The following is a 26,017-nucleotide window of genomic DNA, read 5'->3' as shown; positions in this document are numbered from 1 at the left end:
AAGTGATCATGATTAAATTGCTCATTCTTGAGAGGGGAGTTTTGGCGCTTATCTCAGATCAGCTTTCCCCACTGAAAGGAATGCAGTTGCCATGAATCTGTTCCAGCGCTCACGCGTGACGTCACAAAAGCAAAGATGGAAAAAAAAAGTCCTGGATGTCCGCCGATTGTCTCTGAAGATTGTAACGAGTGCTGTAAAAATGATGTGGCCAAAAAACTAATTTTGATTTTCTGTCGTTTGTGGAAGCCACTTGTACGCAAAACATCAAATTGGATGGGACGTATGAATTTGCCGCCGTTTCCTTCTCTGTCGATTAGGGACGATCCACTCCAGGTTTTTTTTAAGTTTTTTTTTTGTTCTTTTTTTTTTTTTGTGGTGCTGAAGAAACGGTCGATTCGCTCGGACTCACGGAAAATACCGCACCAGCATTTGAGGCATTTCTTTAAAAGCAAAAAAATAAAATAAAAATCTATTCAAATTCTGCAATTTTTTAAAAGGGACGGCTGCGTACATTAAAAAAACAACCTGAATAAATTTCAAGGAGTTTTCGATTCATCAATTATTACGATAATCAATCAATTGTTGAGACCTTGTTGAAAATGGTCCAAATTCTTGCAATGTCAGCCTCTCGACAATAATTTCTGTAGTCCTTCATCAAAGCTGCTTCAATTTGGGAATTTGACAATGAGCTGACATGTTGACTAGTTAATGACTCTCAACCTCGTTTCCGCATTTTCAATTTGAAATAAACTCCTGTGGATGGAAATGAAAATGTTTCAATCTGATCTATCGATTAATTCTAGTTTTAGGGACCAACGCACTTTCAAGCTTTATTGGCCCGTAACAGTGAACAGTTCACAGACTAATGTAAGAAGAAAGAAGAAGAAGAAGCCTTGCTTTTTTGGTGGGAATATTCCTGAGTGGGTGCCATGGCAACATCAAGTGGTGTGCAGCAGGGCTGGAGCGTGCTGTGCTTGCTGTGTTCAGGGTCTGCAGGAGTACGAGGAGTGGAAGTGGTTCAACACGCCCACCCTGGTGGAAGTCCTGGAAGAGTTCCCGTCGGTGCAGATGCCGTCTACGCTGCTGCTCACCCAGCTGCCGCTGCTGCAGCCGCGCTACTACTCTATCAGCTCTTCGCCCGACCTGCACCCCGGCGAGATCCACCTCACCGTCGCCGTCGTGTCCTACCGGGCCAAAGGTAGAGCGCCGCCGAAAGCCGACGTTCCTTTTGCCGTCCGTGGGCCACCGGGTGGCACTAAAATGCGCACATGCATCATTCAGAAGCGTTTCACAATTGGCTCATCATGCATTTGCGTTGAAATTGTTGCTGCTCAAAGGCTTTTAGCTGCCCCGACATTGATGCAAGTTTCACTCGCTCGTCAATGGCGTTTTGCATTTAGCGTTAGCATTAAGCTAATGGACTCTTCAATTTTGTGGTATGATCAAATACACATGCCATTTTTGTTTGTTTTTTTCGTTTGCATAAACTCAGAATGGCAATAAAGAGCCTGAAGCAAGCAGGTGTCGGTTCGGGTTAAAGTTGACCCTTGTGCATGATCTCTTCCAGACGGAGAAGGCCCGATCCACCACGGCGTTTGCTCGTCATGGCTCAACAGGATCGAAAAGGGCGAAGTGGTGCCCTGTTTCGTGCGAAGGTACAACTGAAGCCGAGCCGGGAAACTCGCGTTTGTTCCACGTTTACGAACGTTGCTTTGTTTTTTTGTTTGTTTAGCGCCCCCTTATTCCGGCTTCCCAAAGACCACCAAGCTCCTTGCATCCTAGTGGGCCCCGGGACTGGCATTGCCCCATTCAGGAGCTTTTGGCAACAGAGAATGTTTGACCTTCAACGCAAAGGTCAGAAGAACATTATCTGAATATTCCATTCTGGTGTCCGTGTAGTAAATGGACGGAATAGCGTAATACCAAAAAAAAGGAAATCACGTGGAGCTTTGTCCCGTCCTCAGCGTCCAACATTTCCAATTGAAACTCTGCAGGCCGTGTTCCTTTCCTGTCAAACTTTTGTCAATCTTGGATGGAAATCAAGTTGCGAATGCGCTCCCTCCACTTGCTTTTGTGCGTGCGTCTCCTTGTTCAGGCGTGGAGGCTTGGCCCATGATCCTGGTGTTTGGATGTCGCCAGTCTGAGATGGACCATATCTACAAGGAGGAGACCATCCAAGCGAGGAACAAGGAGGTCTTCAAGGAGCTCTACACGGCCTACTCCAGAGAACCCGGAAGACCAAAGGTATACCGCATGGACACGTACGAGAGCAACGATACACTCTGCACACTCTGCGGCGGAGACTTTACAGTTCCGCAAGGGTCGATTCCTCGCCGCCAAATAAACAAGTCTTCCCCATTTAACTAAATTGGGACAAACTTTCTATTGGAACCAGATCCTTTGAACAGGGACATTTTCCAAGGATTGCGACTTTTTTTTGTCTCTCAGGATTTAAACGTTGAGTACTAGAACCTTCTTTTGGTAGTAAAGGCAGTCTTCGGGTCACGAACGACTTCTGTTTTGATTCTGGCAACGTCACCCAAATGAACGCTTTAATACCCAATAAATGTTGACGTTGGTCAGCGTCTTGGCCTTTGTCCAACCTTTTGATGACGTCCAGCTCGGCATTTGGCTGGACGCTCAACGATGCACATTCTGGCCCAATCCCAATTGGCACACGACAACCTCCAGGCCTCATTGAAGTGCGTTGGAGAGCACGAGACAAAATAGCGGACGAGACTCGAGTTTCGTGAAGTCGAAACGGCGTCGGCGGAGTACTGCATAAACCGAGGACCGACATGATATCGGAACTCCGAGCTTCCCTTGAGGTCAGACTATTGTCTTGAGACTAGTACCTCAAGTCTGGACTCAAACTTTGACTTGGCACGAGACCTTCTCAATACCAGATGGCTACTGTAAGCACTTCACGCTTCCCCTGGGACGAGAAGAGAATGCAGATCTTCTCTTGGGACCGGAGCATTCTTTTGAGACTTGCACCTTCTCCCTTGACTACAACTTTCTTTCTACACGAGAAGGTTCTCTTGGGACATCCAAACAGTTCTTGTGGGCCTTGTACCTTTTCTGTGCATAAGAACTTTCTTTCGGGACCAGAACTTACAGGACTACATTCAACCTGTCGCTTGAGAAAAGAACCTTCCCTTGAGACGAGATCATTACTTTGGGACTTGACCATTTTCTTGAGACTTATAATTTCTCTCTGGACTACAACTTTTAATAAATGGAGCCTTCAGATGAGATGAGAATTTGGTCCCAGGACAAGAAATTTCTGAAAACTTCTGTTGGGACTGTTACTTTCTCTCATTGGTTTTTATATCCTAAATTTAGGCGTTTCCAACTGTCAATCAGATTAAAAGTGACAGAATGTGCAAATTTAGTTTTTGATTTTGCATACTCATTTCGCAAGTGTTCTGACGCGCGGTCTTGTTCCTGCCTCCAGAAATACGTGCAGGACATCCTCCGCGAACACCTGTCCGAAAGAGTGTACCGTTGCCTGCGCGAGGAGGGCGGCCACATCTACGTGTGCGGCGACGTCACCATGGCGGGAGACGTCCTGAAAACTGTGCAGCAGATCCTCAAACAGCACGGAAATATGAGCTTAGAGGACGCCGGCTTCTTCATCAGCAAGTTGAGGGTAAGGGGGTCCTATCACACGCTTAGGCGGCTCCGACACACCAAAATGAAAGCACCGACTTTAAAGTTAATGCAAAAGAACATTGTCAGCCCTGCAGAAAGTCATCGTGGCACCCGAATTGAGTTGGCAAATCAGTTCCTCATTTTCGGTAGCAAAACTCCAAGCATGAAAAGAAACCTTCTGAACAGAAATGTACTTCCAGACATTGCGTCCAACTGGGCCTATGAGAGGATGGCGACAGATGCAATTCTCAGCTTTTACTTCCTGATAGGAGAACGTCCGCAAGTATCGGTGGCTACTACCGGCAGCCTTGACGACAACCCGATACGTAGAAATAAGGCCGGGATCTCAGCCATTCCTTGCAAAAACCTGGAATATGGCAACTGCACAACTGGTGCAAAATTAGACTGATCATGAAGAGGATATTGGCAACATAGAAAGAAAAAAAACTTAAACAGTCCAAAACACTTAAAACAAACAAAAGCATACTGAACATATCAGACACAATTGATGATGTGCTTGATGTTGGCGCAGGACGAGAACCGCTACCACGAGGACATCTTTGGGGTCACCTTGCGCACATACGAGGTCACCAATCGACTGCGCTCCGAGTCCATCGCCTACATCGAGGAGAGCAAGAAAGACTCCGACGAGTACGTCTCACACACACACAAAATAACACTTTTCATGTCAGAACAAAACGTATATATTATATATATTTTACATATATATATATATATATATATATATATATATATATATATATATATGATATTTTGACATTCTGACTCAGATAACAAACATTTTCGCATCACTTTATTCACTTTATTCTCTTTATTCACTTTATTTTCCAAACATTTTGACTTCTTGTCACACGCAATTTTTTTTTTTTTTTACAAAAAAAATAAATAAAATTTTGAAATCATAAAAGATCAATGGTCTTCCCAATTTTCGCACATGTTTCTCAAACAAAATGCTCTCCTCAAAATGCCATTAGAAGTCCAAAAATGCATCGTTAAATATTTCAGCTCTCCTGGCGAGATGGACGGAGAGCATCTCCTGGCAAATCTCTTTGGCTGCCATCATGTGAACAAAAACAAGCGTGTCGCCATGGAGACGCCTTGGAGGAGAGCCTTTTTGCTTCCTAATGGAAGTAAACATGAGTGTAACGTCTCCATTTGTGTCTCCTTGCAGGGTTTTTTGCTCGTAGGCCGCCGCAGCACCGCTTCCACAAAACTGTGCCAATTTTTGTACGAGGGAAGGACAAGCTGGAGCAAACGTGCCGTCTCGACATCTGTCTTTGTTTTTCTTTGCTACCACATTTGTGTTTTGGGTTTGCTGAGCTTCTCTTGCACCGGCGCCAACCGGTTGTGATTCATGGCGACCATGCATGACTCCAACAGATGAGAAGATGCGCGAGTCACCAAAAGGCTAAAGCTGCCTTTTTGGGTTTTTTTGTTTTCTTTTTTTTTAATTGGTTGTTGTTGTTTTTGTTTTGGATGTTTGCATGCGTGTGGCCTGCACGGGCGACAACGCTTGACGGGCTGTTGGAACGCGATGGCCGGGCGAGCGCACCACAGACAACTGTCCGAACCGACACATACGCATCGTCAAAACCAATCGAAACGCTCTTCAGCAACACAATTGAAAAGAATCCAAATGATTTTGTTTTTTTCGGCAGCATGCAGGTGACGCAAACGTGTCATTGAAAACAAGAGCAACACTTTGATGAAGTTTTCTCTAAAAGACAAAATTGCATACAAGCGCATGAGCGACTACTGATACGTCCCAGCCGACCCAAACGCATCATGGGAAGACACAGAGAGCATTCAAATTTTTTGGGGTAGTTTCTCTCAACGGTACGACTTCATTCCTGAATAATTGTGACTTGTTTTTCAAAAATAATTATATATATATTATATCATGATTTTTTTTTTTTTTTTGGTGGGTAGACAAATAATTTTATTTCTATCCGAACCAAGTTTACAGTTTGTCGTCCCCTTACAAATATTTTTTGAAAATATATATTTTTTCTCTCTCGAAAATATTATAGACATACTTTTTCTCATTAAATTGTGACTTCATTCCCATTCGACTATGATTTGTTTCTTGAAAAATTCTAATTTCTTTTGTCTCCAAAATCCTGGAAAAAAAAAAAGAACAACACAAATCGGGTTTTCAAAGATGAGTGGAAAGACCACCAAGGTTGTGTATGGACAAACGTCTCCTGGAATGATGCAATGGCGGCCTTGTGTGTAAATTGTGCAGCCGGAAAATAACTCAAACTGCTTCATGCATGCTTGAGACAGACATTATATGCACAATATAGCCGCTACATGAATACATCACGCACACACACATAAAATTTATATATATATATATATATATATATATATATATCAGCTAAAGAGTACCACTTGGATCTCTATCTGAGAATGTATTTTGAATTGACCAAGCGCAAAGCCCACGAGGTGCGCCCTGTCCTTCCTTCGGGTTCGCGAAGCTCATTGCATGGTGATCTTGTGTCTCCTGTATTCATTCTAAAAGTGTGTTTAGCAGCACTGTGTGGCGGTAACGTGACTTTGTCCAGCAGCGGCGGCCTTCTTTGCTTTCTTGGCTGCTTTGCTTTTTGTGCGATTTGCTGCTGCAAAGACGACGACCGAGGCGAAGGGCGTCATATCGTTGCAATTGGTTCGCTCCGGTTTTTGGTTCGCGCCACTGTGCTCCAAACTCCATTTGAATGCATACCACTGCAAGGACTGTGCATTGACTTACCAAATAAAGTAGAACATTTACAAAATACGTTCAGGCTTCCTTTGTGTTTCTTTCTTCACTTTGGTGTCAAAAAAAAAAATATATATATATATATTTTTTTTTTTTTTTTTTTTTTTTACGAACAAAGTTTGGCAAAAAAGAAATTTCTTGCATTTGTCAGTACTGTATTTCTATCCGTGAATTAGTCACCACATTTTACAACGTTAGTTGTAGGAGCCATATAGCGTTTGTGTGGTTTCTTCCTTATTTGGGACGCGTGCTTGTGTGTTGTGCACGAGCCAAGCATGCGCACGCTCCACTTTCACGGTGATTGGCGGTGTCACGAGGGGGGAGGGTCTTTTTTATTAGTAGGTGCGCTCACCTGTGTGTAGTCAGTTTTTTGGGGCGGTTGATCTTGTGGTGGCGTGAGCGTGGGGAAGAAACGTTGTGCTGAGCAGTGTGAAATGCAACTGTGAGCACACTTGTCAAATAGAATCGTGAGTAAATAAACGTCGACGTCCCCATGTTGTGGAAGGGGTTGATCTGTCCAAAGAGGTACCTTGAATGGCCAAATGAAGTAAGTGTCTTTGATTTTCCTACGCTATAATGCAACTCCATAAACAACAGTCAAGAATGTGCGGTAGTTACTGTGGGCTTCATCATTGTCTCAACTCCACTCGTGGCGTATTTTGAATTGGACGCCACAACCTTAGTTAGGCACATTTTGTAGAAGTTTTGCAAAGAAATAGCTCTTGAAAATATAGTTGCGACTGTGAAATGTCGTGAATTTCAGCAGTTTTCCTCTGTTCCAGGCGAACGGAGAGGATGCATCTTGGCGGGCACTAATTTATTTCTATGACACCATATGGAAAGTCTTTTGTTACAGCTGCAGCTGTTGTGAAATGTGCTCTAGAAATACAGTGGGATTACACATTTCTGGGATTATTTTGAGGAGATGTAGCAAATTTGATTCACTTTTTCCTCGGTAAAGTTACTTGAGGATTCAAGAGTGTTAGCCAAATAAAACAAACTTCCGTTTATATGGAAATGCATTTCGAATAAACGTGTGCTATACACGACTTAAAAATTGCAGACATTTTGTCTGTAGCGACATAATTGTGATTAATAAAAAAAAAAAAACATCCAATTGATTGCGATTCAAAAATTTTATTGTTGCCCAGTACTAATATACATGTCTCAATAAATATGCAGACAGACACACACACATAGCACGATAGTAGAAGTGAGGATTCCGTCAGGGGGGGTGACTATTTTTATGAATAAGGCCGGAGGATCGAGGCCTGAACGGTACCGAGATCACGGGCGAGGGACTGACCGGCAAAAATAGGTTAAGTGCCCAGCTTTGAATCCTTATATGACAATTCTTACGTGGCTTTCGTCTCATTTCATACGTGTCTTGTGTCACGTGACTGCCTCGTGTGTCTCAGGCAGGCCTCATTTTGGCTTTTCCACACGTCGTTTGTCTCAAATGTCCTACGTGTTGCTCATGTCTCGTGTCTGTTACGTCTCAGTTATCTCATGGCATCGCTCATGTCTCCTTTACGTCTCATTTCAAAGATTCTCTTTCCCCAAATGTCTCGCGTGTCTCATGTCATGTCTGTGTCTCAAGTTGTCCTTCCTTTTCTCTTAGGTCTCGCTGAGCACACGGCTCGCATGTCCGTTTCGTGTGCAATCTGTCGTGCGCGTCGGTTCTCGTGTACCATTTCACACACACACGCACACGCGTCGATGGCGTCGTCTCAAAAGTCTCGCGTGTCAAGTCTTGCATGTCTCTCTTCACATACCTCCAAACTCTCTCGTGTCTCGCTCTCATTTTGATCATGTCTCGTTTGTCAAGTCTTGCATGTCTCACGTGTCTCATATGTCAGTTTGAACACCATTGAAGTGTAAAAGAAGGGAAGCATTTGGCGCTGTGCGTCCGAGGTTGCTGCCAATTCAGTGGACGCCGACTCCGGCGTGGCGTCCAGCGCTCTTCTTTCGTCTTATTGGCCACACATTCCCCAAGTAATCATAAAAGAAAATGTGGAGTTGGTGACCCGCACGCCTCCGCAAATGTGCAACTTCATCTCCTCTATGCAACAGTTTTTCTCCACCCCCCCTACCAAAAGAAAGAACGGAAAATGAAGCTGCTGCCTGTGTGTGCGTGCCTGTGCGCGTGCCTGTGCGTGTGTACTGGGCAGCAAAGCGCTGGCGGTTGCCGTGGCAACCAACACTTCCATCGTCGGCTTCAACCTGCGAGATAATGGCACCGACGCTCCCGAACGCGCTGTACAGGAGAAACTGCCCCCACCAACCCCCGCCCCATTCGCACGCTCTGCGTACAAAAGTATTGGGACACGCCTTTTCATCAACCAGCGCGGTGAGTGACTAAGTGTAGCACACAAAACAATCAGTGCCCACGAACTTTTTCATACGACACATTTCCATTTGGCTATGTATTTTCAAAAGTTACTCGCCAAATGTAAAGTGGCGCGCGGGCGGCATGCACGAGCTTCCCGCTCGGTGACGACGAACACGCTTGTTGGTCCTGCGCTGTTGAGCATCACATGATGACTTTGATGTGTGATCCATTTGACGGTTTGCAATTTGACCGCACGCACGACGGAGACGGTCACAGTTGCCGCAGAAATTTTAGCCGAGGTCTGTCTGCCCGTCAATGACGGCTGACAAATGACGACAAACAAAAGAAATAGGCCCCATAGAAGCCGGTTTTCCTCCGTTACACCGGCGAGCGAGCGGGCTTTCCTTTGCAAGTCGCCTCTGAGCCGCGTCGCTTATGTTAGCCTCTCCGGCTAACGGGTCACGTCTATGGAAGACGGCGGCACACTTTTTACACTTTCCTGTGACGCAAAAGTTTCATGGCACCGATAGCGGGCAAAATGCCGAGCGCGGTGAAGCGCACGATATTGCATTTGAGCGTTCGGCTGCTACGATAGCGGATTTTGGAGTGCGATTATGCTAAATTGTATAAACTTTTTTACAAAATAAAATGGACATCAGTTTCACTGAGGACTAAATTGTATTTTTTTTGTTAGTGTAAATGTGTATTATTGTAGCATTGTGATTTTTATAATTATTTATGTAACCGTTTAACTTTTTATTTAATTGTCAAACTTCAGCTCCGGTGTTCATAATTACTTCAATTTGAATTTTACCATCAAGTCGTCTTCCCCGATCTTTTATACCGTGACGTTTAATTGTTTTTGTGTAATTATTTATTTACATTTTGTTTTGTTTTTGAATTTGCATACAATTGCAACTTGGCTTTTATTTTTGGGGTATGTGTTTAGGTTTTGTTTTGTTTTTTGTTTTGTTTTTTCATTCTCATTGGTCTGCGATGGTTTTGTTTCCAAGATGTTTCTTTCCTCCTCCATCTGATCAGGTCAATTGCCATGAGAATTGATCTAAGTGTGCCAGATGGGAGTAGAAGAAGACAAAAATCCTCGAGGGCGCGATAACCACATCAATTCCGTCTCCCCGAAATGACCAGCGTTATAAAACACAGCACGCTATTCATCAAACACTCACGCAGGTATGGAGTGGCGCTCTTTCGGCCGATGATCTCATTTAGTGTTGCGTAACGTCAGTGGGTAGAATAGCGGGCAGCTGCATTGTGTGCCAACACGGACAAAAAGATTCAAGTAGCGAGCGGCGGCTCGGCTCGGCTCAGAAAAGCCCGCCATTAAGTAAATGGCCCGATTGCCAGTTCGCTCGTTAGTGTTCCTTTGCAATAAAAAAAAAAAAAAAACATTCACACACCACCACCTTGATGCATCCGGCTGTCAGAAACCGAAGCGTGGCGGCCTTTATGGCGAACGCAGGTTCGAAATGAGACAAATTCTCAAGCCGCAGTCGGCAAAAATGGACACTTTCTTTGTGGCTCTATTTATGTCTCGTAAACAAAAAATTACAAAATCCCGAGGCGGCGATGTCCTGCAACGCCATCTCGCGTCATCTTCAAAGCAAAATGGCCGACTTCCTGCTCAGCTGCTTGTGACTTTTTTTTAGGCTTATCCCAAAAAGTTCCAGAGGGCCATTGACACGTTTATCATGGGGAGCGGAATGGGGAAAAAAAAAAACGACAACCTAAAAGCGGCTTGGCTTAGCACCATGATGTATCCATCATGAGCAAAACCACAAAAAACGACTCGACGTCACGCCTGAAAAAGCAAACATTGAGGTAAAAAAATGCAATGATGTGACATTTTATCAGATGCTGCCTTGTTTTCTTTTTATTCATTTGTTTATTTATTTTTTTAACGACAGGTGAGTCGAGTGACTCATCTGACTGTATACTTCCGCCTGCTTTGTCCGCCATGCTCAGTCAAGTCAAATTGTCACTAGCGAGAAAATGTTGCTAATTATAGCCTCAACTGCGACACTTATTACTGACCTTGAAAGTTTGTGCCGTCATTCCTGAGGGACTTTTTCAAATACTTGCCATAGAGTAACTTTGTACAGTACCTGCCAGTCTCACTGCATTTTTTAATCCGTCAATAATCCACCACAGTATTGCCTCATTTTTGACATTGCGGCTTTGGGGATGGATTTGCTTTTCATGTCATTTAAACGTCCCAGGCGAGGCTGGGTGGAAATGCAAAGAGGAAAACGTCTGCCTGCAGTCCAGATCCGTCTCCCTTTGCCTAAAATTCAAGTTCAGAATTGCACCGACAAAGCTTCAACAACGAGTGACCTCACTTCCCAAACGTTGACGTTTGTGTCATGTTGTTCAAAGCAAAGAGGAGGTAACGCGAGTGACATTTGGTCAGTTTTGTTTGTCAGCCAGCAAAAAGTTTCAAGATGCCTATCGATGGGGGAGGAAGTTTGCCAATTGTGGCGCAATTTGACAACTTCGTATGTCCTCCTCCATTTTGGAAGTATCTTAAAGATCAAAGAAAAAAATCAACATCTTTGCGATTGTGTCCGTGTCGACCTCTCACTTGGCACGGCAGTGGCGTAGACCGAGGGCCACGTCGGCTGAGTTCATCCTATGACACGCTCTCAAAGGGCTTGTAATTGATCCACTTTAATCTCGGCGCATTGGCGCCTTTCAATAGTTTGTTTCGCGCTGACATCCTGGACGGCGACAATAGCGATCCCCTTTTGCCTTTCATTCCCAAATTTGCCAGCGCCGCCACGCGTGCGGCCCACTCACTCAATAAGCGTTAGCGTGACTATCTGGTGGCGCATGTGTCACGTCGGCGTGTGGCGAGCCCCTTTCAACGTCCTGTCCTGTACGCACAACTTGCCAGGAGCCTTTTTTTTTTTTTTCCTCTTGCACTTTCTTTCATGCCGTTGGCCCGACGCGTAGGACGGCTTGCGTGTGCGCCAGGAAAGGGGCTCGCTTTGAAGCCAACCCGCAGAAGCGCCATCGCAATTCCAATGTTGGCGCGCTTACCGAGTTCCGCTCATTAGCCACGCCTGCGACAGCCCGTGCAACAATTGTGCCTTTGCAAAGATACGAAACGCATTGAGGCAAAAACGTCCAATCGGGGCTCCTGTGGACAAATCTCTCCCTCGCAAGATTCTTTTTTTGTAATCCGTTGAAAGTTGAGTCGGACTCCGTTGATCAACGATGTCAGTGATTAGCGGCAGCTCACCTTTTTTGCACCGCTTGCACGTAGGACTTCAAAAGTCTTCAACCACCGACACCATGGAGCTAAAAACAAGACCTTCATTGTCTGAAGTCACTTTCCAAAGTCATAAAGATATGAGGGCTGTAAATGGTCTCAAATCTGATCATCAAATTGAGCAAGTGACTCCAACAAAGCAGCGGTGAGGCTGTAGTCGGGATTCTTCAAATTGTGATCTGAGATATGACTTCAAATGAAATTGACAAGTCTTGACTAACTGGCCGTGAGCTGTCGGAAGCCCGAAAGAGGCTTGGCTCACTTTTAGAGTGTTTTGAGATACGTTTAGGATATTTTGGGAGAACTTTTGGGGAGTATTGCTGTCGATTTAGGAGCAAATGTGTCCTTGGGAACAATATGTGTGCACTTCCGGAGTTTTAGGACACTTTTCGGGAGTATTTAGGGAGATTAACCAGCCCAGGTAAAATAAATACACTTTTTGGCTTCTATATCCGTCAATGGCAGTGATTGAGTTACTGATAATTGAGGTAATGTTTGGGAAGTGTTTCAGTTGCCACCTCTGCAAAACAGGCTGTTAAGTGTTCCAAGTATATAGATAAGCCACACATGTTATGAAAACACCTGGGAATCTTTTTTTTAAGAGTGAACAAAAAAAAAAGTCCTTTCACAATATCAAAGTGTGCACTGTCGCCTTTGATGTCTTTTGTTTGCCATATGAACAGTTGCCGTCAGAAAGGAGACCAAAAAGAAAAAAAAGGCAAAAAGCCAATCAGTCGGCTGCACACAAGTCGGAATCCGAGTGTGAAATTGCTTTGTGGAGAAATAGGATCACAGCTGCCGTATTTTATTTTATTTTTTTGTGCCTGGTGGCCAAAGTGAGTCTCGCCTGTACGATTTTGGATGCGGCGACTGTGCAAAAACTGGCTGGACGGACACGCCGCACGCTGCAGCTAATTGGATTCTTTGTTGAGGCTGTTGACCACGACGTTGATGACGACGACAACAACGGCTACAATGACGATGATGATGATAATGACGACAATGACAAAGATGACAATGACGATGATAACCGGGCCGGAGAATGTGAAGACAAAGCAACCGTGGACGACATCCAAACAACTGCAGGCCTCCCTCGCTTCAGGTAAGGACCTTCTTGTCTGGGTTCGTGATGCAACAGTAAAGGAGGGATTTTTCTCTGCTTTTTGGTCAGAAGATGGTGTTTTTGGTGAAACCAAAAAAATGTTCAACTGCTTCTTCCAAAAGAACGGAAAAGCTCAAAACAAACAAACAAAAAATATATATATATTTTTTTACCAAAAATCAGAAAATAAGTTTGATTAAAATTAAGAGTCACACAATGGAATGACAACACGGGACGTCCCTCAGTAGGTCGAGTTTGACAATTCAAAGTCAGCCCTGTCACAAAGTGATCTTCTCTTTGATCTGTTTTTCAACATGCACATGTTGCTACGAAGTGTGACCAAAAAAAATTCCTGCTTTTCAAATACTTTCAGTTGACAATGTTTGGCCTCTTGCTTGGCACATTTCAGAAAGTGTAAAGCATGCAATGTGCAATGTATTGAATCGGGTGGCTGGCAAAAAAAAAAAAAAAAAAAGGTTCAAGTCACGTCATTGGAACATGTTAAGGTTCACGTTTTGACATGGTCTTTATCTTGTTAAGGCACTTCCATTTTCGGCAAAGCAATAAAGACGGACGTTTATATCCAAGGAATAACTTTGTGTGCATTTCACCCCGATAACTGCGTGGAGTTTTCAATTCAGCTTGGATTAAATAAAAAAAAAAAAAAGCCATTCTTTCCAGTTCAGGTCACCTGCGTAGTTTGTTTGTATCTTGCAAGTCAACGAAACGAGCGACGGAGCTACACTGTATGAAAATAAGGCCAAGTATTTTTTTATTTCTGATTTCAAAAGAAGACACGGGTGCGGTGCGTTGACCTTAAGTGGAAACATTTGTTTGTTTTGTTTTGCTTGGTAATGAAAATAAAAACAGGAACCGTTATTATCAGGACAAATACACATTTAAAACGCCTCAGACCTGAGCCGGCTCATCTCAGACAATCATAAAAGGCAGTCCTCGCGTTACAAAACCACTTCCGTTCCTACACTGGCGACATCCCCCAAATTTTCACGGAATTGACGCTTTAATATCCCCGAAATCACAAACCAAATATCAGATGTTCGTCTGCCTTTTGATGTCGAGCTTCATTTTCATAGTAATGTCTGGACCATCATCGTGCGAAGGTTCTGCTTTCATTTTTACTCACATACACACCCGCACGCACAAACACGCACACCCCATTTTTACTCACATACACACCCGCACGCACACCCCCACACACTCACACACACACACTATAGAACTGGAGACAAAATGGCAGACGAGACTCAGACATTGTAAAAGTCAAAACGACATGGGTCAAGTGGCGCGTAACTCGAGGAACGTCGTTATTCTGTTGACGCTTGATTGGGAAGGCGGCAAAATCGGGACAAAATCAAGAAGCCCGATAATTGTTTTGTGTGAACTGTCCAAAAAAAGTTGTCTCTGGCACAAATTGAATCTTGTGTGATCACATGTTATTTAAGAATTGGTACACAGGTAAAGACTATCTGCGTTGTTTTTGTTCCAATTTTGGGCCTTGCCGACCAACAACGTCAAGCGCCCGACTATCTTATTTCCTCTAAGATTAACCTTCCGTCTGAGGTGTGCTAAGTGTAGATTTTGTCCCTGACAATCTAAAATATTAAACGCGTACAATATTTGCCACCCAAAATATCCACATGGGTTCATGTCCTTCTGTCCGTCAGTCTGTCGAGTGTCTTCGCTGGGAACGTCAAGTTCCTACACGACCCTACCCTGACATCTGCTGGTTCGTCTCTGCAGTGCACTTGTGACGTAACATGGCCCTGACTGAAAAGGCCTCAACTTCTTATTTGATTCTTGATGAATTTGATTCTTGACTTGAATTCATATTAACTATTTTATGTCTTAGTTTTTACACCCTGCTCTCCCATTTTGTCTGAGGTCGTAAAAAAAAAAACACCCTTGTCAGTCAGAGTCGTCGTCTATACCGTTCCAAGATGGCCGACTTGTGACGTGCTATCCAGGTGCTGCCGTTAAAAGAAAGCGCACAAATATACCACAGAAGAAGTAAAATATGGAAGTGTGCATCGCTTCGCAACAAATTCCCGGCCGACGAGCGGTGGGGATTCGAAACAAGCCAAAATAAGAGAGCAGGGGGAGCAAAATGTTGAAAGATTTGGTGAGGAAGCGACTGTTGGCGGCCGCTGACGATATCTTGGAAATGTTTGAACGGACGATCGCATCATACGAGGAGCAACTTTGCCGAGCGAGAGACGAGAGCGAGCGACACCGACGGCAGCCCAACTACAGGAACCACCTTCACGAGGTGTTGGGCCCAACGAAGAGTTCCTGGCAACAACGAGATACAATTGGCCCGAATTATCTCGTTGCTCAACAACAACAACAACAACAACAACAACACCGACGGCAACTGGAAGCTGCTTGCAAGCCGCAACGAGGTTTGTGCGCATTTTGCCTCAACTCGCTCCAAACGTGCTTTGCAAGACGAAATGCATGCGTGTGTGTAATGTAAAACGCAAACGCAACTATGTGAGCAGCATTATCGGAAGACTAGTATCATTTCCCGGTGACAAACCTCAAAAAGGTTAAGGTTGTGTAAAAGCGATGAAAATGCAAACACATTCTGGCCATCGTCTTCATGCAAAACCAACGGCGGTCGACATTTGACATCGTACCCGCGTGTTTTTCAACTTTTATCACTTTCTTAATCATATCCTAACGTCTATTCATCCAATTTTCACCAATGGAAAAGCTCGCGAAACACAGCAACAGACTACAACCACGTCCATTAGTCCTAATTAAGTAAAACATTTTTTTAAAAAGGCCGTGTCGGTATTAGATGTGGCCTGATTTTTCCTTTTTTTTAATTTATTTATTTTTTATTTCTTCGGTGTCCTCTGCTGCCTATCTAAGACGTCATGTTCCATTGCTGTGGGAATCAGACTGGTTAAGGGTCAAAGGGAAAACGTGCAACTTAAGAAATATTTCACACATTATATTGATATAATCTTGCAGCTCGTGTGAACCACTGCATTTTTGCAAGTCCGGCAGGATGATTAAGGCCGGAAGGTCGAAGCCAGAATGGTACCTAGGTCGCGGCCGGAGGGCGGGGGACTGAAAAAAAAAAAGGGTCAAGTGCCTAGCCCTGGAAACAGGTTACATGCTAGAAAACAAAAACATAATTTAAAAAATGCTTTGAATATTACGATGAAAGCTCTAAACAGAAAGCCTCCTTTTAGTACAGGAAAAAAATGTACACACGAAAAGCAATATGATCATTGTACAATACCGCAACTCAAGCTGTTGTTGTTGTTATTGCAAATCTTTTTTTTTTCCCTTTCTTTTTTTGTGAGAGGTGCCACGCAGACAAAAAAAAAAAACAAATGAAGAGAGGTGGCCATTCCATACCCTCGTCCAGGTCAAAATGAGGACACGTGCCGTACGCCGTTGTGAGATGAAATTGATGTACTATTAATTTGTGTGACAGAGCCCCCCCCGCATTAAGAAGGCAGAAGAAGATCCAGAGCCACTCCTCTTCTTGAACGAGGAAGCGGAGGAGGCTGACATGAGCCGGTTTGATGTGCCGACCGAAGGCGACGGAGATGAAGCACCCAAGTGGTCTCCACGACTTGGTGCTTGCAGGCCAGCGGGCGACCTTGCAACGCCATGCTCGGACGGCTGCAACGCACAACAACTTTTGAGGCCTCACCCACTCTCTGAAGGTGACGACAAAACACTCACTTGACCAAAGATGAAATGAAATTGTCATTTCCAGCAAGGGCACTGATCCTCCCAAGCAGAAGACTTTCTTTCTTGTTCGTGGCGGCGTTGCGTCAATCGATTGGAAATTCTCCATTTCCGAAGCGTCGTCGTCAGCAGATAACATGGCTGAGACGTCATTGAGGGTCCGCCGTCATGCGATCATTTGCAAAGTACAATGAGCAATGAACCCAAATCAAAAGCAGTTTTTTTTTTTTATTCTGTACACCACTTTGAATCTGCGCAAGCGGCTGCTCCTCAGTTGCTCAGCCCGCAGCAGGAATCTGCCCGCCCGAGCCTTTGCGTGCTTCTCCATCACATCACTCCCAACGATACGTAGCGCTTTGGGAAACCAAACATAATCTCTCTTGAAAATCACCCACTCTTTTTTTTTTTTTTATTTTTTTTTTTTTTTTTTTTTTTTTAGTCTTCCAAATTCGAGAAGATGTATCATACGTGAGTACACATTGTGCCAATCATGACGTGACATATCGACTCAACACATGATTGGACTTGTAAACTCGTCCTCAATAGTGCTAAACCTTTTATTCTTAACTCCAGTTTGATTTATTTTTTTTTCTCCGCCCAGGCAACCGACTGAGACGTAACCTTGGAAACGGATGAGAGTACGTCAGTTGTTGATCAAAGTGCAAGCACGGCAGGCAACGCAGCACGAGTGAAGAAAATGAAGGTGAATGGAACGCACGTTATTGATGGATGACAATTATGTGCAAGACATGCTACGCGACTATTTGAACGCCTCCCTATGAGCGGGAAATACGCAACTTAATATACTCCCTTGGCACTCGAACCTTTGGAAGGCCTTTGAGCACACTTTTACAATAATCCAAGCACATTTCAAAATTGATTATTTATTGGAACGTAACAAGAGCAATGGTGAACACAAAAATATTGTACAAACAGTGTAACGGTGTCCCTCGATGGGTTTACAGCAGGGATGTCAAACTGTTTTGTTTTCCGTCTCTCCTGGCTGCAACACACGCGATTCGAATGAGCAGGATACGTCTCAGGTTTCTTCAGAGCTTGCTGATGAGCTCATCATTTGAATCCAGGTGGGTCGCACCCGGGAGAGATTGAAAACGTGCAGGACACCGGCCCTCCAGGACTGCAGTTTGACACCCCTGGTTTACAGTAAACAAACCATCGACCTTAATTTCTTATCTGACAATCTACATACATATACACAATATACAATTCTGCCTGGCCAAAGAGGTACGTTGAGTTGTGGCTTTCTGTCGGTGTAATAAAACAGGATGGAAGAGGATTTTGCATTCAAGAATCTTCCAACAAAAAAATAGACTCAGCCCTGTTTGCATTCATCATCAAAATTGTGCGCTGCCATCTACTGGTCAACAGTTAGATCACAACAAAAAATAAATAGGAGGCAGGACAAAATATTTACAAACTGCACAAAAAAAGCCAAAAGGATGCCCAAAATAGCACGACCACGAATATGACACAGCATAACTTGATTTGGCAACATATCTCCTCGACCCGTCGAGCCTCACCTACTCTGGGAAGCCCTTCTCCCCGCTGCTGACAAGTTTCACTTGGCGGTAGCCACCAATTAGCCCTTGTGGGATAAAATTCAACGGGTCTTCCAAGTCGACGCCTCAAAGGTTTTCGAACGGTGTCAGATGCCCGAAAGACTTGATGACCTCACATTATCTGTGACAGGAGCAGTGTGGCCTTTAGAATAGCTCGCTTTCATCCACGCGTTGTCGATGGAGGATTTTCAAGGCTTTTTTTTTTGTTTCGTTTTTTTTCTGGAATTCCATAAAGATGGTAGCTGCCTGTTGCTAATTTATGGCTATTTCTTTGCCCATTTTCAATTTTACTCCTGTAACACCGATGCCTTTGGGGTGACGAGCGCAAGTGTAAATATTGAACTTTCCATTTCAGCTTCGCCGCAGCAGGGCATAAAGAGAAAGCGTCGTCCACACGAATGGCTGAAAAATCAAATGAAAGAGGCCCGAAACAAGGGCAAGGCCTACGTGAACACCAGCGGCATCCCCGTCCCGGAGAAAAACCCGGTCGCCCTCCCTCGTCATTCGTGCCGACACAAATGCAGCCAACACATCTCGGAAGAAGAACGGCGAGCGATATTCCGAGACTTTTGGGACCTCGGGAATTTTGATCTGCAGAACACTTTCATTTGCACTTCGGTCAAACTGCTCGACGTCCAGCGACGACGGCAGCGAGATGCGGGCGAGCCCAAAAACCGGACGTACTCTCGCAAAAACAGCTTGCCCACCAGCCGGAGCGGCTCCGTGGACGTGTGCAAGACTTTTTTTCTGGCCACGCTGTGCGTTTCCAACGGAAGAGTTGATCGAGCGCTCCGAAAACAGGCGACAAAAGGCCAAGGTTCACCTTCTCTGACGGTAGGGGCAAGCACGACAATCGCAAGAGAGTCAGCCACGCGTCCCTGCTGGCCATCAAAGACCACATTGACTCGTTCCCCAAGTACGAGAGCCGCGACGTGCGACGGGACAGGAAGCGCCTGCGGCCAGGCTTGAGCGTCGCACAAATGCATCGTTTTTACAAAGTAAAATGCCAAGAAAACGGGAGAGAACCGGAGAAGGAATGGCTCTATCGGAGGATCTTTCTCACAGAGTTTCAGTCCTATCGCAAAGATGTTTTTATGAATTCTGTTCCAAGTTCTGAGGTGGGGGAGGAGGCGGGTCAAGTTCATTTCTCTAGTCCTTAATCATGAGAAAGTCTCAAAGGGCGTTTCGCACTTGAACAGCGAGCAGCAACTTTGGCGCAGCGATTGTTCCCAAAAGCGGCGAAGCGTCCAGCGACAAAAACTGAGCAAGGCATTTGTTCGTAGCGCTGCTGCGCCACTTAGCTCAATGCTAATCTCGCTTAGCATCTTCATCATTGTTTTGTTTTTCAGATTCTGCTAGTTTAAATTCACTTTGAGATCAGGTTCGTTTGTTGTTGTTTTGTTTTGTTTTTTTTATCCCTTTTGAGTTACAAGCACGGTCGAGGAACGAATTCAACTCATTTCTCCAGGAGCCGCTGTACATGGATGTAACTTTTGTCTGAAGATGCCAGCGCTTAAAAAAAATAAAACCAATTCTTGCTAGTTCTTGTTTAAATCCACTTGAGGACAAGGCAACCGGTGTGAAAACACTGCCTGACCCGTTAAACTGCTTTTGCTGGAACTCGTTCCGTAATTGTGCTGTGGAAAATGTCTCCAAATGTCTGCACAATTGGGACAAGGGCCTTTGGAAAACAAAACTGTTGTCATTGTGAGCTTTGTTGACTGGCAGTGTGATGTCAAAGCGACGTGGACCGTTTACGATGTTGCATTTTTACGAAAGAAATCAAATAAACAACGTTGCTGAGATTCATGCAGCTCTTAATGTCTTAATTTTGAGCAGTGAAAAATAACCACCGTTTTTCTGGTTTTGGACTGATTTTGCACGGCCCACAAAAAAAAAAAAAAAAAATATATATATATATATATATATATATATATATATATATATATAATGGATTGAATTAGTTTAGATTGGGCTGGTTGGTGTGTCGGCCCTTATAGGAATACAAATGACATGGTGCAAGTTTGTAGTTTTTGCTGCGAGGCAAATGTTCCTGACTTGTTCTAGAAGGAGAGACGCCTCTGGAAAAAGTCAAGGGCAACTGTCAATTTAAGTCTTTTTCTTGCTGCTGTCCCACAGAAGAAGATCCCCGTGGCTGGCAGAGGGGGCACGAGGAGAGAAACCATTTTGTTGCTCCGTCTGCGGGAAACGCTTTTCCCAAAAGTCGCACATGATTTCGCACGGCAGGACGCACGCGGGGGAGAAACCCTTCCGCTGCTCGCTTTGCGGGAACGGCTTCGCGCAGAAAGTGCACATGGAGTCGCACATGACTACGCACACGGGAGAAAAAAAACCTTCGCTTGCTCCGTGTGCGGCGAACGCTTCGCGCTCAAGTCAGTCATGGTGTCGCACGCGCGCGTACACACCCAGGAGCAATGCTGCGCTTGCGGCGTATGTGGGAAAAGGTTTCCTCAAAGGGTGCACATGGAGTCCCACATGAGAACGCACACGGGAGAAAAACCCTTTGCTTGCTCCCTGTGCGCCAAACGATTCACCTGCATGGGCAGTTTGAACGTGCACATGCGCACGCACACGGGAGAAAAACCTTTCGGCTGCCCGCTTTGTGGGAAGTGCTTCCCGTACAGGAACAGTTTAAACGTGCACATGAAGTCGCACAGGGCAGACGATGTCTTGGCCTGCCCCGTTTGCGGCATGACCTTCGCTCAAATGAGGATGCTGATGGCACACGTGCGCTCACATGCTGGCCCTGACTAAACTTTTGCCTTCAACGTCAGCACCCTGGCGAAGTTCCTACGGAAGTCTGCCAAGTCGCTGAATTGAAAAACGAGGCTTGCTTGCGTGACCATGCTGCTCATTAACAGGAGGCCTTTTTAAACTCCTTCATTTTGTACTGATTTTTACAAAACGAATTGATCATATTGAAAATGCAAGCTGATATAATTTTCTTGATAAAAGAATACATGAACTGATCTTTGGACCGTCCCGGGTGGATGATTCCTTCGGAGATGTAAAAATTTTTTAAAAAATGACCATAATAAAGCGAATAAACAGAAGTATGATCTTCACAGGAAAGCGCCCGTATGTCAGATGCTCACTTTGCCTTCGTCGTTTCAACATTAAGAATATTTTGCGTCCCAACCTTGAAGTATATTCAATTAAATACACAGTCAACGTGTGGGTGGGATTTTTTTCCCTCTTTCAATTTTTTTAAACAATTGAAAAAAAAATCTCACAAATATTCAATGTTTTCCAAGAAAAATTGGGCAACCAATCCAGTTAAAAAAACGAGCACGTGCAAATATGTGCAGATCAAAACATGCAGGACCGATCCAGGCAGGGGGCAAGAGGGGGCCAGGCCCCCTTCAAATAATCAAATGTGAAATATTTCACGTATTTTTCTTATCTCATGCCTCTGCTCCGTTTCTTCCGTTTTGATGTCTTGCTTGCCCCCTCAAATATAAAATACATAATTGTTTTTTGTGTCATCCTTCTTGCTTTGTGCGTTTCACTGTGCTCAGAGTATCGGCCTGCTGCCAGCTCGCAGCGATGATCGCTGTCCCGATTTCCAATTACCCTTCAGTATGCAAATGACCCAGTGTTAGGTTTCGAACAGCAGTTGCAGCAAAACCTGTTGAGTGTTTTGTGTAATGACATATATATTTGTTATTAACAAAAAAAAAGACTTCACATTTTTCTTTAAAGTTTTTCTTTGTTCAGGCAACAACAACCAAAACCACATGACCAGATTTTTTTAGTAGCTAACCTGTAGCCTACAATTATCTCGCCTCATGCTCATTGTAATTTGGTCCCCCAAAATACTAGCGGTATCGCTACCAGTCAGGACTCAAGAGTGAAAACCTGTTTTACTGGTATTACTGATATTGGTCAGTAGAGGCTGTGCATTGGCAGGATGCTGGCGGTCCGGCCCTTTTCCAGCAGTTTCTCTCTGAGGTCGGGCGCGAGGACCCGGTGCCAGACGTAGCGCGGGTTCTTCACAGGCGGCGGGCTGTGGGCGGGCGGCACCGCCATCTTGGCGCCGTCCTCGTCACGCAGCACGCGGTCGGGCTGCAGGGCCACGAGCGTGTTGAAGCACACGCCGTCCGTCTTCCCGTGTTGCCGACCGTCGTGCTGCAGGCTCAACACGCCCAGCGTGTTGACGTTGTAGTCGTAGTATGCCGACGGCATGGCGTCCTGCGCCACCATGTTGGCCGCCCACGTGACGGCGTGAGTCTTCAGAGCCGCTGCCGTCGGGAGGTGCGGCCTGGGAGCTGAGGGACACCACAGGGAGTCAGTTCTGATGGCCAAGTACTCTAAAATGTTCCGTATTCATCCCAGAGTGGGGGGAGGTCTACCTTTGACCAGCAAGATCCAGACGTTCTGGTCTGTGCTGAAGAGCAGCAGCAGCCTCTGGACCACATGTCGGCAGCTCATGTCCAGCGGCAGTGTGACCGGATGCCAGGCGTCGTGGCGGTACCTGAACGCACCACAGTCGACATTCACAAGACCAGCACCAGAGTGTAAGTGTCAGACTCTTAGGCGCCATCCCATTTCTTCCTCTTAACTCTAAATGTTTTTCCGACCCCTCATTGTAACTCATCTTTGGTAAGATGAGGACAGTACGGCGGTGTAGGGTTTGGTTCCTTCCTTCTCATGTGGAGTTTGCATGTTCAATGACCATGCAAGACAAGTATGATTCCGAAATCAGCCCTGGACTACTATGACTCAGAGGCGAGTGGAAAGACCACTAAGACTCAGAAACAAGTCCAAGACCACTTTCACATCGTAACAAGGTCTTACTTGAGCCCGAAATCGATGAGACGCAGGATGTCCCGACCCCTCAGAGGGAGAGGGGCACCTCTGTCCCACCAGGTGGCCTGGAGAGAATCCTGATCCGCCGACAACAAAGTCTTGATGCTCCCGCCTGCAAACGCAGACGATTAACTCACGTACGCTCACTTCGCCAAATGGCTACAGCAACTCTGTAGCTGCTCTCGCTCACCTGTGATCTTGGCCAAGAAGATGAAGCGGATCCATTGAGGTCCCTGCTCCTGAATCAGCAGCAACGTGATTGGCTGGCAATCAAAGCCTGCCTCCTCCTTCACCTTTATGCAGACACACCGTCAATGGCTTCGGTGGGCATGCTGTTATATTTGGAAGCCTGAGCTCCTAAAACCAGTTTGATTTAGCTGCACGCAATTTGATCGTCATGTCTATCAGGAGTAAACCCACCAAAAAGTCTTGAGAACCCATGCCTGAAGACACTGGAGGTTTGCTTTTGTTGACGAAAGGAGTTAGTTTTAGAGTCATTACCAGGGATTCTTAGACCTGGGAATGTTCTTTTTTAAAATTCAGCCCCTAAAGCAATTTGACTTAGCAATGTCATATTCAGGTGGCATGTGTACCATGAGTAGACTCGTGAAAAAAGTCTCAAGAAGTCAAGCCTAAAAAGAAATAGTAGGTCTGCTATTTTGCTTCATGTTAGAGATCATTTGCATGGATGCCTGAACTTTGAAACCTGAATTTTAAATGTCAGCCTCCAAAACCAATTTGACCGTGCAACATAAAATTTGGTGGGCGTATCTAGTATGAGTGGACCCACGAAAAAGCCCCAGAAAATCAACCTTGAAAATCCATGGGAAGTTTTCCATTTGGCCATTTTAGGCTGAAGCGTTTCAAAGGTAGTTTGTGGCCACTGGCACATTTAATTCGCTTTCGTCCGATGCCAACATTTGCACTCACCTCTCTCCGTAGCGCCTCCTGCAGGCTCTCGCCTACCTCCACCCTCCCCGCCGGCAGGTACCACTTCTTGTAACAGTCCTGCTTGGCCTCCTGGACCATCAGAACCTCCTCCTGACACAGATACACAAACACACAAGCATTCAGGGTAACAATGGCCGGTGTTGGATTGATGCAATCCATGGGGATGTATTTTTGCGGCGCGCGTCACCAAGTCGTTGAAGACGACGGCGCACACGATGTACATGACGTTGTTCCTGAGCGACGCCGGCTTGCTCTGCTCCAGGCCAACATCGCACGCCGTCACTTCGCACCCGAGGCCAGCCAGCAGATGCTCCACCTGCGCCTCCACCTGCTCCAGTGCCATCGTCTCCATGTCAACGGCTCACTGGTCTCTCATTGGCCCATAGCAGTCCACTGATGCAAGACCACCAGATTTCCTGCCTTTTTTTTTTTTTTTTAAACGTAGGGCTGAAAATTGACAAATTGTCATTTGCAAAGCCGCAGATGACAGAATAAGACAAAGTAAAATACTTATTTGATCATTTTAATAACAAAATAATGACAATTCTCATTTTTAAATTGTATGATTTACGAATTTATATATATCAGTGCTGTTGGGCGGAATTCTTGTACTGTCAAAAAACACGGCAGCTTCAATTGGGTTTTTAAAAGGTATACATGTTTTACAAATGCTATTTTTTTACATTCATTTTTAAAAGCATCTATGTCTAATGTATATGTAAACATGTTTACAAATTGAAAATCTATTCACATATCGTTTGTGAACAAATGGAAAAATTCAATGTAACAACTTCTTTGTTTTGCAAATTTTCATTTGCCCTAATCAATCGGATGTTTAAAAGCATCACGACTAAATTAATGATTGTCACTTTTATGTCACAGGTTGCTTAATTGTGATGTGTACAATTAATTAAAAACTTATTATCATGAGTAACTATTATTTAAGTATATTTCCTCTTGCAATTATATTTGTACAGAATACATTTTAATTAATCGTTTTAAATATAACGAATTAATCTGTAAAATTTGTTTTTTTTTTACATTTTACATTGTTAAAAAAGTATGTACAGTTTTTCAGTTGACAAATTTGTATGCCATAAAATGAATTGGGTGTGGCAGAACTAGTCAGTGGGCACCCGCATTAAACGGCCACCCGTGTTGTAGTTGAACATCAACCGAAGTTGAACCGAATTCGAGTTAGATTGTCGCGCGATGGGAAAACTTGTGTAATAAACAATCGTGCACTCGAAACAACGGAAATAAATGTTTATTATGGCAAGTGTTTTTTTTTATCCTTTGTCATCACTTCCCTCCTTCCTAGCAGCCTGCGCGTCAATATCAAAATACGAACATGATATGAAGTTAAATCACAAATATGACGATCGAAGACACGTTCTTCATGTCGTTACTAGTTCTTGGCCTTTCTAATATTTTTAAACCCAAGCTCAAGTGCGTGTAGACCGTAAGTCATCAAATATTATCAGATGAGCGTCAATTACCGAACTTACGGTTATAGTTGATAGTTATAATTTTTCAATCAGGAGTAGAAAGATTTCCACCGAGCTGACTCTCAACTTGGGATAAATTCTGCGGCGTTTTGACAATTAAGCTACGGTGACGCTGCCGGACGTACATCCGCTTTCATCTTGAAGTTTTATCAAATAAACGTTTTATGTGCACATGTTGGAGATTCGATGGCAAATATTCGTCAAAATAATACAACCAATACAATGCATACATTAGAATTCAATTAACTATCGCGATATGT

At 44.6% G+C, this 26,017-nt stretch overlaps 2 protein-coding genes and 2 pseudogenes across 3 annotated transcripts in view; 3 read left to right on the top strand and 1 right to left on the bottom strand.

The window, feature by feature from the left end:
- The window catches only part of nos1 (nitric oxide synthase 1 (neuronal)), a 39,181-nt gene extending 32,726 nt beyond the window's left edge, over window positions 1–6,455 (top strand). The window contains exons 23-29 of the mRNA XM_088283532.1: window positions 988–1,198; window positions 1,568–1,655; window positions 1,733–1,854; window positions 2,096–2,244; window positions 3,458–3,652; window positions 4,187–4,305; window positions 4,847–6,455. Of these exons, the coding sequence (XP_088139658.1) occupies window positions 988–1,198; window positions 1,568–1,655; window positions 1,733–1,854; window positions 2,096–2,244; window positions 3,458–3,652; window positions 4,187–4,305; window positions 4,847–4,862 (900 nt within the window). The 3' untranslated portion in view covers window positions 4,863–6,455. The remainder of the gene's footprint in view (window positions 1–987; window positions 1,199–1,567; window positions 1,656–1,732; window positions 1,855–2,095; window positions 2,245–3,457; window positions 3,653–4,186; window positions 4,306–4,846) is intronic.
- Window positions 6,456–6,850: 395 nt separating this feature from the next.
- On the top strand, window positions 6,851–20,208 carry LOC148343597 (uncharacterized; annotated as a pseudogene). The gene is made up of 6 exons (XR_015844619.1): window positions 6,851–6,983; window positions 12,990–13,159; window positions 14,845–15,579; window positions 17,163–17,236; window positions 17,526–17,591; window positions 18,824–20,208. The product of XR_015844619.1 is annotated as an uncharacterized LOC148343597 (transcript).
- Window positions 20,209–20,476: 268 nt separating this feature from the next.
- Window positions 20,477–21,243, top strand: LOC148343596 (uncharacterized; annotated as a pseudogene).
- Window positions 21,244–22,184: 941 nt separating this feature from the next.
- On the bottom strand, window positions 22,185–25,972 carry nudt18 (nudix (nucleoside diphosphate linked moiety X)-type motif 18). The gene is made up of 7 exons (XM_088283294.1): window positions 25,758–25,972; window positions 24,437–24,696; window positions 24,229–24,339; window positions 23,489–23,591; window positions 23,287–23,410; window positions 22,842–22,963; window positions 22,185–22,757 (listed from the first exon to the last, which is right to left on the bottom strand). The coding sequence occupies exons 2-7, from the start codon at window positions 24,599–24,601 to the stop codon at window positions 22,375–22,377; spliced, it is 1,008 nt and encodes a 335-aa protein (XP_088139420.1). The 5' UTR covers window positions 24,602–24,696; window positions 25,758–25,972; the 3' UTR covers window positions 22,185–22,374.
- Between the last annotated feature and the right edge of the window lie 45 nt (window positions 25,973–26,017).

Source organism: Idiotropiscis lumnitzeri, chromosome 1 (assembly GCF_059441095.1).
Source record: "Idiotropiscis lumnitzeri isolate Australia: NSW breed Sydney's pygmy pipehorse chromosome 1, RoL_Ilum_1.0, whole genome shotgun sequence".
NCBI classification, from domain to species: Eukaryota; Metazoa; Chordata; class Actinopteri; order Syngnathiformes; family Syngnathidae; genus Idiotropiscis; species Idiotropiscis lumnitzeri.
The sequence above is the reverse complement of the archived record's forward strand: the minus strand, read 5'-3'. Positions and strand labels throughout refer to the sequence as shown.

Excerpts from the sequence above, each read along its gene's own strand:
- nudt18 (XM_088283294.1), bottom strand. The coding sequence starts at position 24,601 with ATGGAGACGATGGCACTGGAGCAGGTGGAGGCGCAGGTGGAGCATCTG. Across the intron at positions 23,592-24,228 it reads AGGAGGCGCTACGGAGAGAG|GTGAAGGAGGAGGCAGGCTT; the intron begins GTGAGTGCAAAT and ends GTCTGCATAAAG. Across the intron at positions 23,411-23,488 it reads CTTCTTGGCCAAGATCACAG|GCGGGAGCATCAAGACTTTG; the intron begins GTGAGCGAGAGC and ends CTGCGTTTGCAG.